This window comes from Globicephala melas, chromosome 15 (assembly GCF_963455315.2).
Source record: "Globicephala melas chromosome 15, mGloMel1.2, whole genome shotgun sequence".
Lineage (NCBI taxonomy): Eukaryota > Metazoa > Chordata > Mammalia > Artiodactyla > Delphinidae > Globicephala > Globicephala melas.
The window spans coordinates 62,224,654-62,243,846 of record NC_083328.1 but is presented as its reverse complement, the minus strand read 5'-3'; the positions used below and the strand labels follow the sequence as shown (position 1 = coordinate 62,243,846).

Sequence of the window (19,193 nt, the reverse complement as noted above, 5' to 3'; positions counted from 1 at the left end):
GATTCTGAAGGCGAGGACGGGGGTTGCTGAGACCTCCTCTCAGGCAAAATGAGACGCGAAGCCAAAAAGCTCCGAAAACGCGGGAAAATCCGGAGTTCGGGCTGGAGTCAAGCGTCCCTGTGGTCTCCAGAGCGACTCCCTTGGGAATATTCCATGCAGGCTCTGAGAGAAGCGGTCAGGTCTAGCCTGGGAGTCTGCAGCCTTTGAACCCCGAGCTCTCGGCCACCCGGTGTTCCCTTGGAGAAGCCACCTCACATTTCTGTGCTCCCTCATTTTCTCACCTTCTTCTGGAGCCCTATTGTTGCCAACAAATCTTGGCTCTCTGTGCACCGATGCTGAACAGAAATACGAGACAGATTTTAGAGGATAAGAGAGATGGCTTTATTCCTCTGCCAGGCAGAAGGGAAGACACAGCAGGCTAGCGCCTCAAGAACTGTGTGTTCCCCCACCCCCAAACGGAGATTTTATATGTGGGGCTCGCAGTCCCCGGTATATGATAAGGATCAAAGTAGTGAAGGTCTCGCATTCTTTTTCTCCTTGCATTTCAAAACAGTCACAGCTGGCATTAGGCAGTCCGGTAATTGGGTCCCTTTGTCTCTGGTTTATCTGCCTACGACCTTCTTTCTGAAATGCAAAAGCTACAGGGGGTGATTTGTTACCAGGGGGCGCAGGGAATATAAACACCAGGACCACGATGTAATTTACATGAAGTTTGGGGTTGATAGGCCCAGGATGTAACTCACACAGCGTTAGCGTGATAGGTACAGGATGTAATTTACATAGTGTTAGGGAGTGAGGTTAGCTTTGTGAAGTACAAATCTAGTTACAGACACTACCGATTAGTAACCGTTAAAATAAAGCAAGGAGTGATTAACACTTTCAGGCCAGGTTATGTTTTCTTCTCCAGCCTGTTCACTGTTCCCTTTACTTTCCTTGTTCTCAGGAGAGGGAAAAAAAACACCTCACTTCTATTTTTATTGCAACACTATGTTGTTCCGTTTTCCACAAAAATTTATGGGTTCTCTAGCAGGAAATAATTTGCTAATTAGTTAGCCTCAGCTTACAGTGTTTCTTTGAGGCACTGGAGCTTGCTGAATTCAACGCAGATGATCTATCTCCAAAAATTCATTCCACTGTAGCCTCTTCCAATTGGGAGAGGATTTGGTTTTCCTTCTAGGGGCATCTGCATATTAAGAGGATTGAATAGTGACTTTACAGTGAGGAAACCTGGCAGGCACCATCTTAACCAGAGGATCAAGGTTAACATAACTGGTAATGGGATATATTGATATGTGCCCTCTGATATCATGCACCAAGGGCACACCACCTCTATGGTGTTTCTCACAAAAAGAAATCCATGGCCTTAACCTTAAGAAAACATTAACCAAACTTAGGACATTCTACAAGGTGCCAGATCAACACTCTTCAAAAAATGTCAAGGTCTGAATGAGGAACTGTCACAGATTGGAAGAGACTGAGAAAAACAACACTGGTGGGAAAACTGGTGATACCTGTATAAAGGTTGTAGTTTAGTGTCATTTTACCGATGTCAAGTTTTTATAATTGTACCAAGTTATATGGGATGTTAACATTGGGGAAAGCTGGGTGAAGTGTGTGCAGGAGTTCTCTGTACTATACTATTTTTTTTGCAACAGCTCTGTAAGTCTAAAATTATTTCAAAGTAAAGTTAAAAAAAAAAGGATTGGATACAAAGAAATGATTATTGAATCTGGAAACATTATAAAAGCGTTTAGCAAGGGGAAGAAGGGCTGCAGTGACTGGACCTCAAAATATCCTGGGACATAAGCACAGGATGATCATCACCACTATCTTACATATGGAGAAACAGACTGAGAGGGGGTGAATGAATTGAACAAGATCACAATCACAAAAGCAAAAAGTTCATGTGACTGGAGCCAGAATAAGAATTGAGGAGTTGGAAGTAGTCAGGGCCTTGAGTGACAGGCTTATGAGTTTTGGAGTTTATTCTGTGGCAATGGAGGAACCACTGTAATATTTTAAGAGGGGGAGAACCATGAGACAACTCTTCCACAAATCATTCTGAGTCAGCACAGATGGAATGGAGAGAATGGAGGCAATGACAAGAAATTGCTACAGTCAACCATGGTAGGGATGATGGATGTGGGCTGTGGTAATGCGGGCAGCTCCGAAAGAAGTGATTCAAAAGAAGTTTTGGAAATGGATTCGATAGGATTTGGAGAGCAATTAGATGGGACAGCTGAACTGGTTATGGAACAGCTGAACTGGTTGTGAGTAGCAGTACAGCAAAACGTTTAAGCACGCAGTCTTTGGAATCAGACAGTCCTGGATTCCAATTTGCACTCTTGCCACTTAATAGCTGTGGACACTTCAAGTTACTCAATTACGTTGAGCCTATTTTCTATTCTATAAAATAGAGATAATCATTCCTCTCTGAAAGTGACCAGGAAGACTGACAGTGCATGTAGCATATCTAATTGTCTGGGACATAGTAATAAATGTTGACAGTTGTCCTGGACTAAGTAAATATAGGTGTGATATTGGTCACTAGGATACAGAAGATAAATAGAAGAGGTCTGAATTAGAAATGAGGAAAATAACAGCATGGCTATTTTCAGCGATCTGCAGGTATGACTGAAAATTCTCAAGGTCCTTCCCTGTGAATTTCTTTGAGGAAACCCTCCTGCCCACAGCATCTCTGCTCAATGGGAACCTGTTCATAAGAGACCAATACTGTCCTTCCTAGGTCTCCACTGAAGACCTGGAAGATTCCCGTGGATCCTTCCCCTAAATGTCCTGACCACAAAGGAGCCCTACAGACATATGGGAATTGACCAATGAGCTGCGATTGACAGCAGTTTCTGTTCTGGAGTTACACAATGTGAGACACTCTTCCTAAAAGTCCAGAAAATAGCAGCCAGTCAGCCATAGCTGAGTCCCAGTTTGATGTTTTATAGGGTTTGCTGGACAGCCAAATGGTCAGTAAAAGTAACTACTTATTTTCCCATGAAAGATTTCCTCATACTGGGGGGAACATGTCTTCCCCTCTTTTTTTTAGCCACGCTGAAAATTAGAGCTTTCTAGCTGCTTATATAGGACAGAATAAATAGGATAGGGCCTACTTTGCAGGATCTGGAAGGAACCTGTCCTCCAGTCACTGTTAGATCAGGATATTAAAAAAAAAACCCACTTCCCTTAGCATCTTTCCCCTGGATCCATTTTAAATAAGAGCATGATCACTTGGTTTCCTAATAAGAAAAAGTCTTGGTAGCCAGCTGGTAATTTTCTATTGAGCACCTATGGCTGGGATCCTGTCTTAGGGAAACCTTTGGTTGTCCCAGAAAAGGAGATGTCTTCATCTTGATTCTCTTCAACATAGGCACTAAATACAGTCTCACCTGAGACTTTCTAGTTTTTTTTCTATCTACTCCACAGTACAAGACAGGCTGTAACCTGCTCACTTACAAAAGCAGAGGGGCAGAAATCTATATGACCTGTTCACATAGAAGGCTTCCCTGCAAGTGGGGAAAACCTTACTCAAGACTAAAAGAAAAGTGTGCAAATGAAGGACCAAAAAGTTTAATTGTAAACAGTCTTACAACTTTTAGGGAAATGCAAGTGAGGCAGCCCCCTGCAGGACCTTTATAAGAGCACTTCACTCCTTGTGGTATTTGTAAAGTTACCTGAGTGTTTGAAATTACAGTTCATGAAAACAAAGGAACTCCAATACAGTAATATACAATCCAGTGCTGCCATTCCATTTTTGGTTAATGAAAGCATAGCATATATACAAATAATTTTGTAAATAACTCTAAAAGAAAAACAAAAAAATGAGGGGGGCTGGAGATGCCAATAATATTAAATAGAAGTAGTTAACCTAAAGGAGTTTAAAAGGATGGAGTTACATCCAAAACAAGGAGGGATATAAAAATAGAGAAATCTAATTCCATGAGTCATCCCTAATAACATTTCAGATTATTAACCAGGTAAATAAAAAGTAGCAGAGAGAGTTTGACTGAAATAGTTCATTTAGGATGAGACCTCTTTGGGCAGGTGAGTCATGTTTCACTAAAATTTCAGATGAATTGACATTGGTATGTCAATCTCCTGATGAAAAACTAGTACCTGAATTTTAAATAGAATTATTGTAAGTCTTATGAAATTACATTCTTCTGCACTCTGATATAAGATCATAAAAGACAGAGCAGTAATTCATTATTATGAGCTGCTGGACCAGTTTTAAATCACTCTATTTGATGAAACAAGTGAGGTCCTTCCCTCCAGACCCAGATTATGTGAAATGTTGCATTCCCCAGCCTCCCAAAAGAGCAGAAGAATAAGGCAATTGCTCATTTTACTTTGTTTTTATTTCAACATAACATGCAGTAAAAAAATTAACAGTATTTATTAGCATTTACAATGCTTACAAAGAAAAATGGACTCTAAAAGCAATTTAGTTCAGATTTAAGAAATCGCTCTAATTAAACACTTACAATAAATCTATTTCCAAATGATCAATTTGGACCAAAATTTAAGATAGTATTTGGTAGATATTTATGTCTGCTGTCTATTTGCAGTATTTTTATATAACCTCTGATTCTTGGGATATCCAGCCCCCATTTTCCTAACACAGCAGGGAAAGACATATACATGTGGCCATTTAAATTAAAGGAAGAAATGGAGTAAGGGAGATCCCAGGCTGCAAAAATATATACAAGCATTTACCTTTTCCAGAACTAAACGTTTCTTCCATAAAAATATTAAATAGCCAAGCCCTATAGAACTAGGGCCAGGACTACTTCAAATATAACTATTCTGTATTTTAAAAATATAGGGCAGAAAGCCTTTTGGATGATATTTATACATTTTTGAACAATATTTCTAGGTCCCTAAATGAATCATCAAGCATTATGTAGAACAAAAAAAGTCTACTTTCTTACATTATCTCTTAATTTAATCTCATAAATCTCTAGTAAATATTGTAGGTAACTACATTTCAATGTGAGCATTCACCTCAATAGGAAGTCTTTATAGAAGGCTTAATCTCCATAGCCATATATTACCAAAATTCAGACTTATGTAACGAATGGGTAGTTGGCAGACATTCGCTCTGTAAGACAAAGCAAGAGTTTTTTGCCCCCTACCAACAAAAAGGCAGAGTCACTACTTTGAAAACAACTAGGGCTTAGAGACTGTACTACATTTCCTAGAGTAAGTAGAATAAAATCAAAATAAAGATAGGATTGGGGGGAGCCCCATCTCTCCCTTTACACTAACAATTTCTGGATGAGGCAACCCTTTCACTCACTTAAGTATGCTTTATGATGGCAGTGTTTTAGAGTACAGATACACAAGTTGCAAAGTGTTTTTGTTGTTTTTCCAAGATGTAAAAGGAAGAGTAGTTACGGACAAAAACCCCCATTTTCTTTCCATATACGAGAGGGGTTTGCTATTCTCTGCTGATTTTTGGCTCAATGCTATTTGTTCATGCTATGGTACTGAAACCTGCCAAAGTCCCTATCTCATGAGTTATGAGGCTGTCCTCAGGGTTCAGCTATGATAGGCACTCAGCTGGCTTCGGCTTCCTCCCACTGTCCATAAAGTCAAACCTCTGACAGCTGTCATCCTGACAGAGTCTAAGCAGGCTAAGTTAAAAAAGTTCCCACAGAGAAGGTCAAAGTGCATTCATTAATCAGTTACTAACAGAGCAATCTAACAGTCATGGGGAAAACCTGTTAAAATTTTTAGAGGTGAACAGAATATCCAGATCAGGACAAGGGAAAGAATGGAAATAACTACTCTAACAGGTGTCAGAGAAATTATCAACTTAAAAAGTTTTAATTCACATACAGAATACATTTCTGTGGTTACTAGAAATGTACTGTGAATAAACGTATTACTCCCTTCTTTTTAGCCAGTACCACAGCTCTCCCTCCCTAATGAAAATGTAATTTTACAGGATGTTTCATTGACCTCTACTTGGATTAGAAAGCACTCTAGTTATAACTTGAACTCCTTAGCAATAATTAAACGTAACTGAAGTTGCTGGATTATGATAAAATTATAAAGATGCAATTAATATACAGGAACATATAAAAATTGTTGATGGCCTTCAAATAATTCAGCTAAATTAATTCCAATTCTAGGTTAACTTTTATACAGACAGTGAAGGAAGCACAGTGTTAATATTGTTTGTGAAGTTTAGTATTTGCAAGGCAATTACAACGAACTTCCAAATGAAGAGAGTTATGCAGTCATTTGCAGGCTGGGACCAACTTCTCTCTGAATTCAAATTAACAAAACTACTTTGTAGAGAGATACAAGAGTCTCACATCTCTCCTTTCTAGAGATAACATCAAAATGATGCATGGATTTCATGCTCCGGAAAGGAAAAACAACAGTCAGGCCAGGCTGAAATAAGAGGGAGAGCACAAGCCAGAAGTTTGCTCACATCCCCAGAAGCTGGGCTATTTTAAACAAATACCTCTTACCATGAGGCTTAACAGGAAGATCTTACATATTTTAGTTACCAAGGGACTTCCCTGCATATTTTCAGAATCTCTAAAAGAAAAAACCCTACTCCCAAATGAGACTTCTGATACACATATACAAAATTTTTGTTAAGGAAACAATCTAGTGGAATAAGACAAGGCAGATTTCATTTTTATGTTAATTCCATGTTAAGTACGGTTTTGACTAGTCATTTGCAGATCTGAGTTCTGGAACATTGAGAAGAAATCCAGAATCACTGGGAGATAAGTCTCAACGATAACATTAATTTACTTACACTCAAGGTAACTCTCTAAACAGTCACAGTCCAATTTTACAAGATGTGCAATAGGCAAAGAAGGAAAAGGACAAACATTGCAAATAAGTTCTTGTCCTTTGGCGGTGCAAGCTCTCAGAAGTCACTCTTGTCCAAATCCTTCTGTTTCTTCAATAGCAAATAACAGCTTTTCCTTCAGTTGCTCATAGCTCTTGTAGGGTGGCAGGTCCAGGCGGTTAAAACTAAAAGTAAGAATTGTTAGCTTGAGAAAAGGAAATATACTAAGAATCATATGGGCAGTGTAACAATGGTTTTAAAGCCAGGCAAAATTAGGTTCAAATCCCAGCTCTGTCACTGGGCCCCTGAGCGCGTGTTTTTTACTTTTCTGAGTCTCGGTTTTTTCTTTGGTAAAATGGGAACAACAATATTTATCTCTCGGGATAGAGTGAAGAATAAACAAGCATATATATAGCACAGTACTGGCGCTCAGCAGGTACTCAGTAAAATGTTACTCCTCTCAAGCTTTCCCATCCACCCTAATCTATATGTGGTCAGCAAACTTTTGCTGTAAAGGGCTAGACAGTAAATACTTCAGGCTTTGTGAGTCATAGGTCTCTTATCAAAAGATTTTAAGTATATCCCATTAAGAATAAAAAAGTTTTCGGCTCTAATATCTAATATGTTGGTCTGACTGAATTTCTCTGTCCTATTCTTAGCTGTGAGTTTTTAAAGGCATCTTCTAATTTTGGGCCATATTAAGAACACCTTCACAAGGTAACAGGTAGTGAATCTGCCCTAAAGCCTTGGTCCTCTGCTATATTTTTAGGATAAGGTGCAGGTAGATGTTTGGCAACAGAAGAAATAATGCTATCCACAAAGGGAAAATAAATTTACGGTTATGGAAATGAACAAATGGAAACATGGAACTTGAAAAAGTAATGAGGCTGGTTTTCATGTGTGACTGAGATAAGCTATTCACAATAATGTAATGGCACAATCTGTTCCAAGTTTAAAAAAAGGGAGAAAAGATCAAATCAAAATATATGTGTACAAGATGAATGTAAAAAAATCAATTGTATTTCGATATACTAGCAATGAATAATCTGAAATGAAATTAAGAGAACAATTCCATTTATAGTAGCTTCAAAAAGAATAAATACTTAGGAATAAATTTATCAGAAGAAATGCAGGGCTTGTGTAATGAAAACCATGAAACATTGTTGAAATAAGTTAAACACCTAAACAAATGGAAAGACACCTGATATTCATGGATCAGAAGACTTAATACTGTTAAGATGACCTTACTCCCCCAAAATGATCAAAGCAATTCACATCAAAATCCCAGCTGACCTCTTTGCAGAAATGGACAAGCTGATCTTATAATTCATATGGAAATCCAAAGAACCCAGAAGAGCAGAAACAATCTTGAAAAAGTTGGAGAATGCATACTTAACTTCAAAACTCACTGAAAAGCTGCAGTAATCAAGGCAATGTTACTGCCATTAAGGACAGACATATAGATCAATGGAATAGAATTGAGAATCCAGAAATAAACCCATGTATTTACAGTCAATTGATTTTCAACAAACATGCCAAGCTGTTATTTTTAAAAAGCCACATGTATGAAAATACAAAGGAGCAAACAATAAAACAAATAAAAAGGGTAGATAGGGAAAATAAACAAATATCCAGCAAGGTATATATATGACCACTGAAATGTCCCACAAAATAAAGTTCAACTATTGTTGACATTACGTTGAATTCCAATATATTGTATTTAAGATTAGGGTTTGTTTTTAGTTTTGTACATTTTTGGAAATGTGGTTAAACTACATTTATAATAAGAAAATAGTATTTCTGTCACCATGTTAGAGTAGCTCTCCCTACAGCTATCTAGACTTGATTTCTTCCTCTGCCTACAGAGAAAAGTTAAGTTTTCTAAATATCACATTTCAAAAAAAAAAATTCGGGGTGGGGGGAGGGATTGACTGTTCATGGCAACAGGGATTGTTTTGGGATGAAGGAAATACTCTAAAACTAGATTATAGTGATGGTTACTTTTCTGAAAATCTACTAAATATCACTGAATTAAAATGGGTAAGTTTTTTGTTACATAAATTATGTCTCACTAAAGCTATTAAAAATAATTCAATACCATGGGGAAAGTATTTCATTTCTAACACGTTTTAGTATATACAGGATAAATGGGAAAAAGCTATTTTCTACACTCTTTTTAATTTTTCTTTTATTTTGAAGTATAGCTGATTAACAATGTTGTGTTAGTTTGAGGTGTACAGCAAAGTGATTCAGTTATACACATAACTGAATCTTTCTGATTTTACTTACCAGGTATGACTTCTAGGCAACCAATTTTCTTTCCCAACTTTTTCAATGCAGAATTTCTGTGGCCCATTGCTCCCTAAAAGTGAAATCATCAACAGTTTGATAGTGCAATGGTTCTCAAATTGTTATCACCAATCCAGCTGCATCAGCATCACCAGGGAACTTATTAAGAATCACAAATCCATAGGCCCTAACCCAAGCCTACTGAATTGAATTAAAAACTCTGGGGGTGAGGCTCAGCAACAGTGTTTTAACAAGCTTCCAGGCAATTCTGATTGAGAGCTAGAGTTTGAGAACCACATTGTTAATGTATGCCCAAGAGGAGAAAATGCACTTTTATCTAGTATTCCTTAGCCAGAAAAACAGAATGCTATAATTAACAATACCTCACATAAGAGAACACATAAAAAGCTTAATTTTAGTTTTAAACACAATGGGGAAACTACAGCTCACTGTCTTACAAAACTTGATTTAAACAGAAAATTGTTAAAACTTTAGAAAATGTAAACAACCTAGTGAATTCAATATTAACAATGCTTGTGCTTATAGGTCCTATAGGGCAGACCCTTACACACCTAACACCCCATTCTTGCCTCTCATTTACCTTGTGTTGGAGTCAGCTGTTAATGGTTATCTTTAAGCACTGGTTTTCTAAAAAGGTCACTACTGCTCCCTAAAAAGCATTTACTGGTGGTCATAAGGACTGGTATACTACTGGACTTTTAAATAAGAAGGGGCCAGGCACACTTATTGTTCTGCCATATGTAAGATAGTCATACCCAAAGAACTTTCTCATGTTCCACCTGACTAAACCCAGTACAAATATAAAGTGGTAGTACTTTTGTATCTAATCACATTGAAGTGTTTTCACAAGTAGTTATGCGAAAAGCCCAGTAACATAGGATATGGTCATTATGAAAAAGGATAGTTAAAATGATTAAATAATTAAGCATGAAATTATTAAATGGTTTATGTACTGGCACATTCTCTCAATATATTACAGCATTTCTAACCACACAGATGGAAAGTTTCGTTTAATAGTGCTAATTAGTATGTAACAGTAGAGTCTGGATTGCTTTTAATAGACTTAGAATCAAATATTAACCTAGCAGAGAGGGACTTTCCTGGTGGTGCAGTGGTTAAGAATCCGCCTGCCAATGCAGGGGAGATGGATTCGAGCCCTGGTCCGGGAAGATACCACATGCCGTGGAGCAACTAAGCCCTGCACCACAACTACTGAGCCTGGGCTCTAGAGCCCGCAAAGTACAACTACTTGGCCCACGTGCCACAACTACTGAAGCCCATGTGCCTAGATCTAGGGCCCGTGCTCCACAAGAGAAGCCACTGCAATGAGAAGCCCATGCACCTCAACGAAGAGTAGCCCCTGCTCACTGCAACTACAAAAAGCCTGCACACAGCAAGGAAGACCCAACGCAGACAAAAATAAAAATTTTTTAAATAAAATAGCAGAGAAATATGAAATGAAGGATTTTAGTGAATTTCATTGATAAAGGCTATTTTACAAATATGTCATATTATCAATACTATTACCCTGGATGCTTTCTAAAGTTTTATGGAATTGTAAGACATCATGTTGTAAACATTATATAATGAAGTTAATTTCAGGTTGCCTGTTGTTTTCAATCTTACTCTGACACTGTCCCTAAACGAAACAACTTCCAGATAGACTCTTGCACCTTTTTTCCTATTTTTCAGCCTATTTCAACTTTAAAAAGGTCTCTGAGGCTTTTGTACATATCAGAGCCTTGGCCTATACTGGAATTTCGTGATTAGACACTACACTTTAAAATAAGATCTACCGCATTTTTCTCTACTTTGATCAGCTATAATTTATTCTAGCAGGTATATTATCCTTAATTCACTTAGATTATTTCCCTCTTTTTCTTATATTTATTTGTCTATTTATTATTTCTTACCTTTTCTATCTGTTCTTTCATATTCCAGTGATTCTTATACAGAAGGGCTTCTGACCTCTTAAGCCCAAATCTTTTCTTCTAAATAGGAACAACATTTTGTGTCTTCTAATAGAGTTTTTCCCAAACATACATGTATTGAAATAAATATTATTTCTTTATAAATAATTTTTTAAAACTTTCTTCTTTATATTACAGTTAGTGTTATGTATCTGTATTTTTTGGAGATTGTAGATACGTTATTTCACATCTACCAACTTCATTCCGTGAGGATATTATAAATATGTTAAAAAAAATGGGATATTAGATCTGATAAGGTCAAGAACCACCAGATTAAATTGTTATATACATCACTCTTACAATTTTCTTTTCCTACATTGGGTGGATGAAAGGTTAAACCAATGTCCTCTAAAATTTGATGAACCACAATCTCACTGTCTGTCTTCCACAGGTATCCTTTTGTGTTGCTTTAGACTGCTCCATCCAACCCCAAATATTATTCCCAAGAGAAGACCTAGTTCTTGTTTTTTTAATAATCAGACTTCCAGTTTATACTGAGAAGCTTGTACCAGTTTTTTCTTCATTTTGGTCACTATTCCTTACCTCTCCAACCACCAACATGGTTTCTTTTTCAAACTACAGAGCATTCTCAAAGGACTTACAAATTATCCTTTTTGAGACTTCTTTCTCTGTAGCACTAGATAAAAACTTCCCTTCTATATTGCTTCGGAGAGACTAAAATATTTATTCTCTGGCCTCTCCTTTAAGTCTGTCTCTAGGCTAGTTATGTCTCACCCCTAAATGTTTCTAAGCATCAGCTCTCTACTCTTCTCTGTATTCTATTTCTGCATAAGCCCATCCATTCTCACAGCTTCAAATGTCACTGCTTCATTGCTCTTATGAGTCTACTTTCTCTCTCTACTGTTACCTCTAAACTCGTGCTTTAACAACACCTGTAAAACTGTCCCCTCACTGAGATTTTCTACTTGGCTGCCTGACAGTCACCTTAAACTCAGCAGATTCTTTACACTTCACAACTTCTCCATGTTTCATAACATGGTAAACATTCTTCCTTTATATTTCGTTTTCTAATCAAGTCCTATTTCTACCTTTGGAACTTCTCTAGCATTTCTCTCTTCTTTTCCATCCCTATTTTATCTCCTAAGATCAGGTTCTTATCATTGCTCTAATCATTCTTCCTATTTCCAGCTTTCATCTGCATGCTATACCTTACTATCAAATCTTCCTAAAAGGCAGCTTCAGCAAGTTCACCTGTCTTCAACAAGTTCCCATAGCTTCCAAAACCCTAAGTAATGTCCAAATTCTTTTGGTCTGGCTTTTAAAGTCTTGAACTGGTTCCACACACTATATCCAGAACTGCCTCTTTAATTCTTTAATTCTGACTCTCTCTTCTCCAGCTGAAACAGACTTAGGGATCACAACTTCTATCCTCTTATGGTACTTGCATAGTGTTGGTGTTAAAGAAAGACTTGAATTTACTTATTTAGTCACAAAATAAATATTCTTAAGGTCATTCATTTCAAAATAACATACAATTTAATCAGTGACTATTATGTGACAGGCACTGTACTAGGCACTAGAAATAAAAAGATGAAGATATGGATCTATATCTCAAGGAGCTCCAGGTATAACAGGGAAGAGTGGTAAACAAGTCATTAAAATATAATACAAACAATAGTAGTGTCTCTCATAGGAGACACTGAAATGTTTGCCATATGACTGAATGAGGAAACATCTACATATATAGAAGACCATTATCCTACCATTAAAAGACCATTAAAATGTGGGGTCTAGCCTAAGAGTTAAAAACTTCTAGAGGTAAGGATTACAAAGTGATTTAAAAGCTGATACAAATCCAGGTTAACTGTGTCTAGTTAAGAAAATATACTTGTCTTTGTTATTTGATACACTGTATACACATTAATATAACAGCAGTGTGATAAACAATTTTCTGTATAGGAAAAGTGATCCTGTTGACATACCCATGAGGTCAGCAAATCCGCCAACTGGCAATCGGCAGGTTCCAGTAACAAACTGCAAAAGTCTCATTCTCTTCTCATTATCGATTTCTTTAACAAACTGTTAAAAGCACATTTAAAGAGATACATAGGTCATATGTGACGTTCAGAATACTAAACAAGAAAGAAAAAAATCATTTCAAATCTTAACCAAACTCCCAGTGTCAGATGCACTGGAAAATGACTGAATCCACCACTGTGGATGGTAGAGCTTCTCCATGTTTGTCAAAAGCCCTACCAACCTTCCCCTATACCAATCCTAGTACCACATCCTTATAGGGAAACAGAAAAAGAAGAGTGCCCTGGGCCCAAGAGCTCCTTACTCATGCAGTCTCAAGATCAGCTCTTCTAGGGCACCCTTCCTTTTCCCTCTAGATCTGCCTGTCCTATAGAAATTCATGTGGTTACGAAGGACAAAGAGATTGAGTCAGAACAGACTTTTTGGTTTTATGAACAAACGAAATCAAGCTCACAAATTCTGACCAAGATATATCCCAGTAATGTTCTTCTCTCAGTGTTCTTTATGTTTTGGTGTAGCTATGTGTTGCCAGAATTATGTGGCTTTTAACTCCTACAATTCTGACTCAAAACATTAAGTGTCTAGAGAATTCTTTCTAGCCTGTAGCACAAGAATTTTGTCTCAGCCAAATGAATTTTTGGAAAGAATTTTTATCCTACTGTACTAATTGTATTTGTTACAGAAGCCCAGTCACCTCAGCTTCTTATTAATTTCTTTACATAAATTTCTTTACATAATTAGAAGGCATTAAAAAAATTTTTTACTGTGGTTAAATATACATTAACATAAAAATTTACCATTTTAAGTGTACAATTCAATGGCATTAAGTACATTCACACTGTTGTGTAACCATCACCACTATTTACAGAACTTTTTTATTATATCAAACAAAAACTCATTTCATTAAACTTATCTCCTTGCTTCTGCCTCCCTTCTCCCCAGTCCCTGGTAGCCTTTATTCTACTTTCTGTCTCTACAAATTTGCTTATTCTAGATACCTCATATAAGTGGAATCATACAATATTTGTCCTTTTGTGCCTGGCTGATATCACTTAGTATAATATCCTTAAGGTTCATCCATGTTGTATCCTATGTCAGAATTCCCTTTCTTCTTAAGGTTGGACAATATTCCACTGTATATATATATATATATATATACACACACACACACACCACATTTGGTTTATCCAATCATCTCTTGATAGACATTTTAGATTGCTTCCACCTTTTGGCTAATGTGAATAATGCTGATATGAACATAGTTATACAAGTTTCTGTTTGAGTCCCTGCTTTCAATTCTTTTGGGTAGGAGTAGAATTGCTAGACCATATTAATTCTATGTTTAACGTTTTGAGGAACCACCAAACTGTTTTCCACAGTGGTGTACCATTTTATATTGCCAGCAGCAACGCAAGAGAGTTCCAATTTCTCCATATCCGTACCAAGGATGATTATTTCTTTTTTTTTTTTTATAATAGCCACCTTTTAATGGGTATATGTCTCACTGTGGTTTTGATTTGCACTTCTCTAATGATTAGTGATGCTGAGCAACTTTTCATGTGCTTATAGCAGAAATTTTGTGAAGAGACACCATTATGATTCCAAACCAAGGCTCTCCCTTAAGTTACACCTTCTAAACATTAAATAATTCTTAATGAGCTATGAATGATGAAAACCATACTTCAGATAGTTCTACAAAATTCCAAAAGCATTTAGATCAAATGCAGGGGAATATTATTATCTGGGGTTGTCTTATACTCTGGGCAACGGTGCAAGGTGTGTGTTGCTTACCTGGCAATAGTGAAAGAATGCTGTTATAATCGGTATTCATTTATTGTAATGCATAGAATGGAATGAGGATCCTTAACATACTGGTACACTTTTTCTGTGACTCATTTCCATATGTGGTAAGCAATTTCTACAAAAATTACGGTATTCCAAAAGAAAGAAACTGAGACAAACCTGCCAAAACCACATGATTTGTTTGCTTGTCCTAGTGTAATGACGGTAGATGGCATGTCTTTGCCAGTCATTCAAATCAATCTCTTGCATTCCACATAAAAGAACCTTTAGGGATGAAAAAGACAAATGGTTTCTTTAGGTAACTGTACAACCTACATAAAAATGCTAGACATAGTTAAGACTAGTATTAAACAACTTTCAAAAATTTAATCAGGAGGCTTTGGCTTATAAACTGTGTATCAAGAATTTTATCTATATTATTTGTAAAAGCTGAGTTTCCATGATTGGTGTCATATATACACATATTCAGGTATATAAGTCACTCACTGGATAGAGGTTCTAATACTTTTCTTTTTTTGGTAACACTTTATATATTTGGATAAATTATGGACTTCTTTTAACCTCTGGGGATGCTTCAGAAACATACTGCCAGAATAAAAAATACTTTTGCCATTGGAAAGATGGTAAAGTGAGTTGAAAACAGGCACCTGAAGGCATTATTTACCAGCATGCTGCAGAGGAAAGAACAACTCATTACCTCTAATTCCTTTGCATCAAAGTACTGCAAATACTGCTGGGGAAGAATTTCATTAAAGCCCTCAAAGAAAGCTTGTGTCTGTTCTTCAACACCACGAGACAACCTCCATTCAGCTACCATTCTGGTAAATAAATATAAAAAAAAACTATGAGGAAGTTTAGATTTTACCTTTAAATTCTGAGTGTAAAAATAATTTTTAAAAACTTTATTATGAAAAGTGTCAAATATATATATAAGTAAAATAAATGAACCCTATGTACAGACCTCTCAGCTTCAATACCAATCTTATTTCATTATGCCCCTATCCACCCTAGATAGCATATAATTTCATTTTAAACAAACATTTCAGTATATATTTCTATAAGATGAGGTCTCTTTTAATTTTATTTTAATTTGCATAATTTATTATGCAAAATCTCTGTAACTCAAGGTTAGTTCATCATTAACTAAGGTCTTAACCTCAAATATGCGCAATGCTATGCTCAATGCTGGGGGAGATCCAGGAGTATAAGCTATTCCTTTCTTGAAGCAGCTTAAAGTTTTTTTCTTTTTTTTTTACATCTTTATTGGAGTATAATTGCTTTACAATGTTGTGTTAGTTTCTGCTGTACAACTAAGTGAATCAGCTATATGTATGCATATATCCCCATATTCCCTACCTTTTAAGCCTCCCTCCCACCCTCCACCCTCAGTATCCCACCCCTCTAGGTCATCACAGAGCATCTAGCTGATCTCCCTGTGCTATGCAGCAGCTTCCCACTAGCCATCCATTTTAAGTTTGGCAGTGTATATGTGTCACTGCTACTCTCTCACTTCGTCCCAGCTTCCCCTTCCCCCACTGTGTCCTCAAGTCCATTCTCTACGTCTGCGTCTTTATTTTTTTATGTTTTTTAAAAACATAACTACAATTCTATCATCACACCAAAAAAGTGAGCAATAATTCCTTTATATCAAATATTCAGTGCTCAAATTCTACTGACTGACTCAAATTTTTGGACATATTGATTGAATCAGATTAGATTTTCTTCTAATCTTCATCTACATAGATACATATTAACAAAGTTAAAATCACATCAAATACAAACTTTGTTTTATTACAGAATATTTTTAACAATTTTAACAAGCAAACAAACATGTATTTTAGGCATTTGATTACTTCATGACAATTTCAGACAACCAAAGTCCTAAAGTTTATTAAAACTCTGAAATTTTGGAAAATGGCAGTGTAGGTTGTATTGGACTAATCTTCCGGGTGATTATAATGATAAACACTGGGCAAATTACAGAAAACAAATGTCTGAAGGCATCAGAGAGAAACCAAAGGCAGGCAGAAACTGGTGGGGACAAGATTCTTGAAGGAAGCTGGCACACTGGAGCAGAGCCGCATTTACCAGGCTTTTCCTTTGAGGGCACTTCCCAGTTTACAAAGAGCACAGGGAAATGAAACTCAAACTAAAAGCAACAGTATTATTGGGCTGAGGAGACATGAGGTTGGGAGCTTAAAGCTGCCAAAGCAGCTACAGAAAAACCCCTAGAAGAAAGAAGACAAAGAAAAGGAGCTCCCAAATCTGCACAGAAACACACTTCAACTCCTTAGCTCACTCCTAAATACACATGTCTAGGACGATGAAACTCCAAGGAACCCTGTGCAATGAACAAATGGAAAGCCAAAGATCCAACCAGAAATTTCAGCAGCCACCTAGGGCTGTAGAGACAGAATTTAAGCTTAATTCTCACAAGGTAATGGTAAAACACCTTGGGCTTTCCATTGTAAGGACTATGAACCATGTTCTAGGAATAAACATTATGTTTTAGGATTAAAAGCAAAATGGAAGTAGACTAGCTCTAGCAAGCTTCCACACAATCAATGTGATCTGTCCTTAATTTAACTGCCTGTCAAAACAAAACTCAATATTTTTCAAAGGGGGGAAAAAAAAGAACTCAGAGTCTCTACCATGTATCATCCACAATAAAAAATGACTACCTAGGCAAAGAAGCAGGAAAATGTGACCCATAAGAGAAAAAAAATCCATAGAATAAGGCCAACTGATAGCCCAATGCTGAAGTTAGTAAATACTTTCTAAAAGCTATTAAAAATGTATTAAATAATTTACAGGACAAGATGGACAAAATATATGAAGAGATAAAGATTCTCAACACAGAAACTCTTGAAAGAAGCAAATGGAAATGAAAGAATATCTGAATATCTGAAATGAAAATTTAATTGGATGAACTTAAAAGCAGTGAATTCAAACGCAGATCAATCAAAATGGCCCAAACTGAAGCACAGAGAAAATGAAAAAAATATAAACAGCATCTGGGATGATATCAAAGGTTAAATATACATGTATCCGAAGTCTCTGAAGTATGAAAGAGGGAATGAAGCAAAAGGAACATCTACAGAGAAAAAGCACAAAAATTTTCCATAACTGCTGAAATGGCATCAATCAGGAGAACATAAAAGTGCATATATACGAGGCAAAATGCTAAAAAACCTTTAGAAAATCTTTTAAAAGCCACAGAGAAAAACATACATTTCATCCAGAAAACAACAGAAATAGTGGCTCACATCATCAAAAATAGAAGACAATAACGGAATGACATTATTGAAAGAAAGTGTTTAAAAAAAAAAGAGAAAAAAAACCCCTATAAACCTAGAATTCTAAATCTAGTGAACATATCCTTCAAAACTGAAGATGACATACAGATGTTTTTGGATAAAAGCTGAGAGAATTTATTGCCAGCAGGCACACACTAACAGAAATGGTGAAGGAAGTTTTTAAGGCTGAGAAATGATCCCAGATGGAAAAAATGGATCTGCAGAAAGAAATGAAGAGAACCAGAAATAGTAACGTGAGTAAATATAAAAGACTATTATTCCCTAATTTCTTTTAAAATCTATTGATTGCTTAAAGCAAGAATATAGTATTATGGGGTTATAAACATAAGAAATAAAATAACAATAGCACAAATGGCTGAAATGAGATAAACAGAATTATACTATTATGAGCCTCTTATAATGTACAAGTAGTATATTAATTATAAATTATGTTACATATATTAATGTATTAGCATAATATTAATTAAAGGTGATAAGTTAAGGATGCATATATTCATTAGAGCAGTCACTAAACTTTAAAGAGGTATACAGCTAAGAAAAAACCAAAGATATATAAAAAGAAAACTAGAAATTATTAATACAAAAGAGGACAGGAAAGGAGGAACAAAAGAAATTGGGAAATAGAAGAAACAAGCAATTGCAACAAGCAATAATTGCAACAAGCAATTATCAACATACTATACAGTCCAACAGAAAGGCTAAAAACTATGTCAAAAGGAGCATTCTCTCTTACCTGATATATTCCTCTTTATTTTCTTCTGTTACAAGAATATTGCCACCATTGGGTTTCAAATCATGACTCTTGATTTCACCTAAAATTTCTTTATCGACGGAAAAATACATTTCCAAACCACATTCCTCAATATTGTTTTCTCTGCCCAAATGAAAGTTAACACTGTTACACTGATTCAGTCATGTAAGAGTTTTTTTTTTTAACTAAAGGACTATGTTCTTAAATAACTATTGTTAAAC

General features: G+C 36.2%; 1 protein-coding gene across 2 annotated transcripts in view; it reads right to left on the bottom strand.

Annotated features, from left to right (window-relative positions):
• Window positions 1-357: 357 nt before the first annotated feature.
• The window catches only part of ITCH (itchy E3 ubiquitin protein ligase), a 122,139-nt gene continuing 103,303 nt past the window's right edge, over window positions 358-19,193 (bottom strand). For both annotated transcript variants that reach the window (XM_060284724.1, XM_030830844.2), the window contains 6 exons: window positions 18,955-19,095; window positions 15,602-15,722; window positions 15,064-15,168; window positions 13,047-13,143; window positions 9,113-9,185; window positions 358-7,008 (listed from right to left, as the gene is read on the bottom strand). In XM_060284724.1, the coding sequence (XP_060140707.1) occupies window positions 6,909-7,008; window positions 9,113-9,185; window positions 13,047-13,143; window positions 15,064-15,168; window positions 15,602-15,722; window positions 18,955-19,095 (637 nt within the window). In that variant the 3' untranslated portion in view covers window positions 358-6,908. The remainder of the gene's footprint in view (window positions 7,009-9,112; window positions 9,186-13,046; window positions 13,144-15,063; window positions 15,169-15,601; window positions 15,723-18,954; window positions 19,096-19,193) is intronic.